The 9280-nt window shown below is 37.0% G+C and overlaps 1 protein-coding gene across 3 annotated transcripts; it reads right to left on the bottom strand.

Moving 5' to 3' along the window:
- Positions 1 to 3045: 3045 nt before the first annotated feature.
- LOC107844090 (uncharacterized protein At4g28440-like) lies at positions 3046 to 8671 on the bottom strand. Of its 3 annotated transcripts, none has more exons than XM_016688585.2 (2): positions 8427 to 8671; positions 3046 to 3344 (listed from the first exon to the last, which is right to left on the bottom strand). In XM_016688585.2, exons 1-2 carry the CDS (start codon positions 8644 to 8646, stop codon positions 3151 to 3153), a joined length of 414 nt encoding a protein of 137 aa, XP_016544071.1. In that variant the 5' UTR covers positions 8647 to 8671; the 3' UTR covers positions 3046 to 3150. The 3 variants fall into 3 exon arrangements, 1 of the variants encoding a protein (XP_016544071.1); XR_007046048.1 differs by lacking the exon at positions 8427 to 8671 and adding an exon at positions 4011 to 4117 and having other exon boundaries at positions 3207 to 3344; XR_007046047.1 differs by lacking the exon at positions 8427 to 8671 and adding an exon at positions 3832 to 4001 and having other exon boundaries at positions 3211 to 3344.
- Between the last annotated feature and the right edge of the window lie 609 nt (positions 8672 to 9280).

The raw sequence follows: 9280 nt of genomic DNA, 5'->3' as shown, positions 1-9280 counted from the left end.
TCAACAATTTCGTTTATAATTTAGGGTGGAAACAGTATATTTTCTTAATAAAGTAGTATAACAAAAATTTTTAATTAACTATTATCCAATCAATTAAAATATTTATTTTGACCACTTCTAGTTTTATCTAGACCTTTTAATTTCATGTTAATATATTATAATGCCCATCCATCACCAAATGGAAAAATCAATCTTGTTGAAGTGACATTTCTTCTTTTGGAAGAAGTGTACTAATTTTTTGCCAAAAACTGTAGGTTGTTGGAAGGGCATAACATACCCCACAAATTAAGTATAGAATGGTGGTTGGAATCTTAGTTCATGCACCTGAAAGGCTTATGTAATATATTGATATGACACTACTGATTTACTTTTGATTATCATGCACCTCAAATTTGGGGGCCTAAAACTTTCAGAGTTCGAGGAAAGACCCTAACACAAGACAGGGGCGGTTCTATTTGTCAAAAAAAAATAAGCGATCGCTTAGGCCCCCAAATTTGAGGGACCTCATTTTTTACGATAATATATTATAATTAAAAAAATTATACCATATATACAGAAAATGAAATATAGAAGTCATATGTGACGATCAACTCAGTAAAGAGTGGAAGCAGTCAGACAAGGGAGATTAAATACTAATTATTTTATATTATTGGTGTAATCTAATGTATGTTAATATGTCGATTATAATTTATTCTTTTAGAAAAAAATGGTCAAAAACATACCTTAAGTATCATTTTTTTGCGAGTTTTATACATGTACGATTAGGTATTGGAATTTCTTATCTAAACTATCGCCTACTATTTTTCAAACGCACCCAACAATTGACTAGAGACTAACGCCCCGTTTCGCCATGAAAATGATAATTTTTCAGAGTTAGAGTTGGAGTGGTAAAAAACATACCCCGACGAGTAGCACTCTTTTGGGAGTTTCATACATGAACTATCAAGTATTGGAGTTTCTCACCTAAACTATTGCCGACAACAACTGACTAGAGACTAAGGCTCCGTTTTGCCATGAAAATAATAATTTTTCATAGTCGGAGTTGGAGTTGAAATTGTCCATGAATATAAGTAGGCGTTTGGCCATGAGATTTTTTCACTTTTTTTTTCGAAAAAATTATTCTACTTTAGTGAAAATAAGTGTTTAAATACAATCTCCAAAAGGCGTATGACAACTTAATTTGCCCACGAACTTACGGTCACATGACAACCGACTCATAAATTTTGAAATGTGTAGATTGATTGGTGATAGTTCAATTAACACAAACACAGATAATTCAGGCAGAAAACTCGCCAAAAAATGATACTTCAAATATGCATTTAACTATTACCTTGACTAATTCTATGAGATACCACAAATTATTTTGATCTCCTCAATACATAAAGCTTAAATTCAATTGTCATTAAGCTAATAATTTTTTGTAGTCGGAGTTGGAGTTGAAATTGTCCATGGATATAAGTAGGTGTTTGGCCATGAAATTTTTTCACTTTTTTTTTGAAAAAATTATTCTACTTTAGTGAAAATAAGTGTTTAAATGCGTATGACAACTTAATTTGCCCACGAACTTTCGTCCACATGACAATCGACTCATAAATTTTGTAGTGTGTTTAATAAATAGTTGATGATAGTTCAAGTAACACAAACACTAGATAGTTCAGACAGAAAATTCACAAACAAATAATACTTTAAATGTGCTTTTCATCATTATCTTGATTAATTTCATCAGATAACATAAATTATTTTGATCTCCTCAATACATAAAGTTTAAATTCAATTGTCATTAAGCTAATTAATTGATGTGAAGAAGAAGAAAATGATGGAGGTTGTCTGATTAGATTAAAATGGTCCAAAGTCTTTGCATCTTTTGAAGGGCCCCATTATTAGAGTTATGGGTGGGGGGTTGGGTTGGGTGGGGTGGTGGGAGGGGTGGGAGGGGTGGGGTAACAAGAACTAATGTTGGATTTATATTTGCTCAAAGAACCAATGATCAATAACAAGACATTAAACAAACTTATCTATCACATGACTTGCTACCATGATTACTTAATTATTCTAGTTTGACCATTCCATTTTTGGAAACTTATATTGAAAAAAATAATAACATACAGTGACGGACTCAGAATTTAAGGGTCGTGGGTGTTCGGGAGATTCAAATACACATATTAACATCTAAAGCTTTAAGGTTCCGCCTGAAAATCAAAGCGCACAACTATCTTTGTGGTTTTATGAGTGTGTTTTTCCATCTTATACCACTTTTTTTATATATTTCTTATATAATTGTACATATTTTGCGTCGAGTTTAACGGATGCTGGAGCACCATATTTTTAAACCTAGGTCTACCCCTGATAACATATTTAGTGTAATCCGCAAGTGAGTCTGCTTAAGGTGGACGGTGATGCGTACGCAAACGTTAGTCTACCTTTTGAAAGGAGTTGCTTCTGAAAGATCCTCGTCTATTTATATTCAAAAGCAAGCGCACGAGAGTATTTTAAAACTAACTAGGTGATAACTTTACATTACATATAAGCCTTCGTCGACAAATATATTTGGAATCTGTGCTGGTGAAAAATAACAGATCACTAAACAAATTATGCGATGTATCAATAAAAGTAATCCTAGTGAGACCTCACAACAAAAAGGCCACATCACGGCCGATCGTTCTTCAAACCCCACATGTGAGAACACACTGGATACGTTGTTGCTCATGCAGTAACACAGTGTATTTCGACAGCGAAAGACATATACAAAGGACAACCTTGATAATACGGCTTAGGGGGTGTTTGGATTAGCTTTTTTTTTTTTTTAAGAATTTAAGTTTTGTGCATCGTCAGTGTACAAAATATTCTACACTGTCAGTTAAACTTGACTTGCTATTGCAAGTTACTTAATTTTTTCTTTTTTAATTTTTATGTAAATAATTGGATAACCTGCAATAGCAGGTCAAATTAAGTAATAGAGTAGAATATTTTGTGCATTGACGGTGCACAGAAGTTAAACTTTTTTTTTAAATGAAAATTTTGGTAATCTCCTCAAATAAAAAGTCATTACAACTTAATTAGGTTTTATATAAAGATAAGATATCCATAAATACTATACATTATTGATTATTGCCAGTTTCTGAGTTTCCTCTGACCAAAATACTACCATATTCAAGGTTTGTACTTCACATTCACAAGCTCATACTCCACAATGGAGAGATCGTTATCTAGTTTCACTTCAAATGCAGCAGGTTGAGTAACTTCAACGTGACCCCATTTGTCCACGGCTAGTCTCATGGTGCTCTTGAACATGACGATCTTGGCATTCCGAAGGATGATGGTTGCACCAGACTTCATCAGATCAACTGACCACCACAAAACAGAGTTGAATGTTAACCAAATTTTGATAAGAGGTCTCAAAATGAGCCACAACAGACGGGCTGAGCTATACGCAGAGGGAGGGACAAAGCGATAAGGGAAAGAAAAGATATAACCTACAATTACGTGGACCCTATATCTGCATCCCTTAGAAGTTAGAGAAAGTTTGAAAACAAATGAGATACAATAGAATTGCCAAATTTTAATAAGAGGTGTCAAAATGACCCACAACAGACGGGCCGAGCTGTACACGGAGGGATAGGGTGATAAGGGGAAGAAACAGCAGTCAAAATTGAGAAATTGTACAGATATAAACTCAAATTACGTAGACCCTATATCTGGATACCTTAGAAGTTTAGAGAAAGTTGCAAGCATATGAGCCACAATAGAATTGCTCTGGTAAGTACAAAGGCACCATGATCATAAATATACAAACTAGAAATGCAACGCGGACAAAGAACAACAACAACATACCCAGTATATTCCCTCAAAATAGGATGTGGGGAGCGTAAGTGTACGCAGTCCGTGCCAGTACCTCTGAGGTGAGGTAGATAGGCTATTTCCGAAACAACACAGACAAAGCAAACAGGAAAAAGAGATGGTAAAGGCACACAATGCACAAAGTATAAACCAAAATTAGAATGAAACTCTACCTATCACTGTCAGTGGCGGTCCCAGAATTTAGGAATCGTAGGTTGACCTAGCATTCTCAAGTTATTAATGCATGAGTATAACAACAAAGAAAACGCAAAGTTGGACATGAGGGAGTTGCTTGGCTAGAGCCCCATAACAGACTTTTATCTGTATGTAGCTTAAGGTCATGAAACAAACCACTGTCTACCAGTGGCGGATCCAGACTTTTTACCAAGTGGGTTCAATATATAAAAAATAAATGCGCAACAAATTAAAAATTAAGGATGTTTTTAGGAAAATTAGCATGTTTTTAGGAAAAAAAGTTGAAAAATAAACCTTTTTTCAATCCAAAAACGTGGTTGTTGTAGCCTGTAGGTTGTTGCTCAAAAGTCTTACAAAAAGGACTACTTAAATAGTTTTATAAAAAGAACTGCTACAAGCTAGGTTCGGACATGAACTTCTGAATTTGAACCTGCTTCCACTGGACCAGCGCCTTAACTTGTTTAAGGTGGGTTCAAATTTAAATATATACTGTTATACTTATAAGGACTGATTATATATACACATATATACGGTATGATTTTTCGACGAAGTGGGTTCATATGAACCCACTTGAACCATAGTGGTCCACCCCTGCTGTCTACTACAAACATTAGCTGCTTATCTCCAATTTTGTTGTGGATTAAATTCACACTAGTCTTGTCCTGAGTCGGGGGTCTATCGGAAACAACCCCTCTACTTCGACTGAGGTAGTGGTATGGACTGCGTACATTTTGGCGAGCATACTAGCCCCTCCTTCATCATACATGTATCTATGTTGGAGAGCATAGATACAAGCGGAAGCCAATTTAAAGAGCACGTTTATGTAGAAAGTTGAACAATTAGATATGTTAATAGAACTTTATTGAAAGAAAGAAAGGCTAAGGTTTACAATATAATCTGAAAAGCATAAAAACTAACTAAAACAAAAGTAGGCTATATATATACATAGCCAATAACCTAAAGGTCCATAAACTAAAGGCCCAATAACATATGGGCTAACATCCCCCCTCAAACTCACAATGCAACAGCAATAAGCATTGAGAGTTTGTCACACAAAAAACGAAATCGAGACGCCGACTGAGCCTTCGTAAAAAGGTCAGCAATCTGCAAAGACGATGGAACAAAAGGAAGCGATATGGTCCCGAGCTGTAAATGATGACGGGTGAAGTGACAATCAATCTCAATGTGCTTCGTACGCTCATGGAAGACAGAATTCTTTGCAATTTGTACCGCACTTTTGTTATCACAATGCAGGGGAGTAGGCATAGAAATGTGAACCCCCATATCTGCAAGAAGCCAACGTAACCAAATAATCTCACATGTAGTCACAGCCATAGCACGATACTCAGCCTCCGTGGAAGATCTAGAGACAACATCTTGTTTCTTGCTCTTCCACGAGATTAAAGAGTCTCCAAGAAACACACAAAAACCAGTGGTGGATTTACGATCATTGCGATCTCCATCCCAATCAGCATCACTATAGGCTCGCAACTCGAGAGATGACGTCGAGGGAAACAAGAGATTCTGAAACTGAGTGCCACGAAGATACCTTAGAATACGAAGTACAGCTCCCCAGTGAACAGAAGTAGGAGCAGTAACAAACTGGCTAACAACATGAACTGCATGTGCTATATCTGGACGAGTAACCGTAAGATAAACCAAACTACCCACAATAGTCCGATAAAGACTCGGATCTGATAATGGAACACCATCACTAGGAGAGTAACGTGCATTGATTTCAAGGGGAGTATCTACAGTCCTGTTGTCAGAAAGACGCGCCCGTGTAAACAAGTCAGATATATACTTAGTCTGAGAAAGAAGATACCCTTTCTTAGACTGAGCCACCTCAATACCCAGAAAATAACGCAGCAAGCCCAAGTCCTTCATTGCAAATCGATGAGACAAATCATGCTTCAATAACTCAATACCACTATGATCATCACCAGTAATAATCATATCATCTACATATAAGGACAATAGAATTCGCCCTGCACTTGTACATCTAACAAACAATGCTGAATCATGGTTACTCGGGACAAATCCAAGGGAAGTAATAACAGTGGAGAATTTCTCAAACCAAGCACGAGGGGCTTGTTTGAGACCGTATAAAGCTTTTCGAAGCCGACAAACTTCACCTGGCTGGTGGTCAATACCTGGGGGAGGAGTCATATAAACTTCCTCGTGGAGATCACCGTTCAGAAAAGCATTCTTGACATCCATCTGAAATATCTTCCACTGTCGAACGGATGCAACAGCAATCATAGTGCGAACAGTCGTCATCTTTGCTACGGGGGAAAAAGTCTCCTCTGCAATCAGTTCATGAACCACAGAATCAACAGTAGGGAGGGGAGATCGATGAAGGATTGTTCCACGTAGGCCCTCAAAGTCAGAACTTAGTGCCATCAAAAACTGAACCAAGCGTTGCTCTTCCCGTCTAGCAATGTACGGCCCAAAACCTTTTAACTCTGCAGATTCAGTAAGTGCCAATTGATCCCACAAATCCGACATGGCAGCATAAAAATCTTGAATACTGAGATCATGCTGTTGAAGAGCACGGATATCATACTCCAACTGGTACTGCTTAGCAAAATTAGACTGAGTGTACAGTCTTTCCAAATGATCCCAGACCTCCTTTGCTGTGTCATACTTAGCCAATTGCATACCAATTGACTGAGTTACAGAATTGTTGATCCAAGTGATAATCTTGGAGTTATTAGTTTCCCATAAGTCCACCAACAAATCAAAATTTTCAGTTTTATCATCGATAGGTCTTAGTTTTACTCCAGTGATATAACCCCACATATTCTTCCCACAAAGAAAATTCTTCATGACATAACTCCAATAGGCATAGTTCTTACCATCTAATTGAGTACTAATGGACTGGAGAGAATCATCCTTTCCAGTCATTGTAAACACAGCAACACACAAACAATTCAAAAAACAAAAAAAAATGCAAAACCCTAGGTTGAACAATTCCGAACGAACAACAATGGCAGCAAGCAAAAGAACGAAAGACGAACAATACCAGACAGCAAACGAAGACAGCAACGAATCAATCCAACCAAAAAACCCAACGAAAACAGCAAACGAATACAGCAGCACCTCAAAATTCGGGGCTCCGCCCCGAACCCCGGACGGGGGCGCGCTGCCCCCCGTACCCCCCAGCGAACTCACCGCGGAGTTCGATCCGCGCAGTAGATGCCTGCTACAAAATCTTCAACCAACAAATCAAAGGACATGGATCGAACTAGCTCTGATACCATGTTAATAGAACTTTATTGAAAGAAAGAAAGGCTAAGGTTTACAATATAATCTGAAAAGCATAAAAACTAACTAAAACAAAAGTAGGCTATATATATACATAGCCAATAACCTAAAGGTCCATAAACTAAAGGCCCAATAACATATGGGCTAACAAGATACACGCGTCCTATGCGGCATAATGAATGTAAGATGCCACATAGGATGTGAATTGACCACATAGAACGCATAGGACACATGCATCTACTTGTTGGAGAGCATAGATACAAGCTGCAGCCAAGTTAAAGAGAACGTTTATGTAGAAATTTGAACAATAAGATACACGCGTCCTCTGTGTCATAATGCATGTAAGATGCCACATAGGATGTGAATTGGTCACGTAGAACGCTACATAGACACATGCATCTACTTGTTGGGGAGCATAGATACAAGCCGAAGCTAAGTTAAAGAGCACGTTAAAGTTGAACTAGTAGATACATGTGTCCCATATGGCATAATGCATGTAAGATGCTACATAGGATGTGAATTGGCCACATATAACGCTACATATAGGAACATGCATCTACTTGTTGGAGAGCATAGATACAAGTTGAAGTCAAGTTAAAGAGCACATTTATGAAAAAAGTTGAACAATTAGATACATGCGGCATATATGGAATAATTAGTGTAAGAATCATGTAGGATGTGAATTGGCCACATATAACACTACATTGGACCCATGCATCTACTTGTTGGAGAGCATAGATACAAGCTGAAGCCAAGTTAAAGAGCACGCTTATGTAGAAAGTTGAACAAGTAGATACCCGTGTCCTATGTGACATAATGCATGTAAGACGTCACATAGTATGTGAAATGGCCACGTAGAACGCTACATAAGACACATGCCTCTACTTATTGGAGAGCATAGATACAAGTTGAAGCTAAGTTAAAGAGCACGTTAAAGTTGAACTAGTAGATAGACGTGTCCTATATGGCATAATGCATGTAAGACGCTACATAAGATGTTAATTGGCCACATATAACACTACGTACATAAAACACATGCATCTACTTGTTGGAGAGCGTAGATACAAGCTGAAGTCAAGTTAAATAACACGTCTATATATATGATCCCAAAATTGATCGATTTATACCTTGATCATTACGCGCAGTAAATATGATAGTACCAGTCTCATCATCAACAAGGCATTCGGCAATGCGAGTATTCCGAAGGTGAAATACAGTATTCGAATCCAGAACTTGCACGATTAGTGTATGTCCATTAGTACCGGGACTAAGATGGTCCACTTTTACGAAAACCGGTTTCCGTAAACCCGGTTTTGCATTATTCTCCGTTGTTGAGTTGGACGTCATAGAAATGATCTCGAAAAATATAGGATTTTTTTTTTGGAGAATGGGTAAAATGTGATGGAATATGTATTTATAGGGATTTTCGATTCTATGTATTGTACGTTCACAAGGAAAAAATGTGGTCAAACTTCTTGATTAACTCAAGGTTATTATGATTTGACACGTGGCTTAAGCTGATTGAATCTTCTATTTTATAGATTTTTTAAAAATAATACCGGTGTTCGTGTCAGCTCTCTTACACCTCGATTAAATTCACGAGATAGCGGTCACCTCCTATGATACATGTATTCTGTCTATCAAGGGATCATCTAGCATTTTTTGTCTCTGCTAGACTTTGAACCCGAGACCTCAGGTTCTAAATTTCACTATCACTACTACTCCTCCGTCCGTCTACTTCTAATACGGATGTTCAACGCTTGTTCAATTTTAAAAATCAATAGATAATTTATCATTTTGTGTCTATTTTACCTTGCTATGAAATACTATTCGTTATTCCAAAGTATTTTTAAAATATTAAATTATTATATTCAAAGGGTGAAACTGTAAAACTATTCTTATTATTTATTATTTCTTAAAGTGTATGTCAAATCAGCAGTGGACAAGTAAAAATGTATAGCTACAATGTTTTGGTTTAGTA

Source organism: Capsicum annuum, chromosome 10, assembly GCF_002878395.1.
Source record: "Capsicum annuum cultivar UCD-10X-F1 chromosome 10, UCD10Xv1.1, whole genome shotgun sequence".
Taxonomy (NCBI): Eukaryota; Viridiplantae; Streptophyta; class Magnoliopsida; order Solanales; family Solanaceae; genus Capsicum; species Capsicum annuum.
This window is presented reverse-complemented; position numbering and strand designations above follow the sequence as displayed.

Coding starts and splice junctions, on each gene's coding strand:
- LOC107844090 (XM_016688585.2), bottom strand. CDS start 8,646: ATGACGTCCAACTCAACAACGGAGAATAATGCAAAACCGGGTTTACGG. Junction 3,345..8,426: donor TACTGCGCGTAATGATCAAG/GTATAAATCGAT, acceptor TGTGGTGGTCAG/TTGATCTGATGAAGTCTGGT.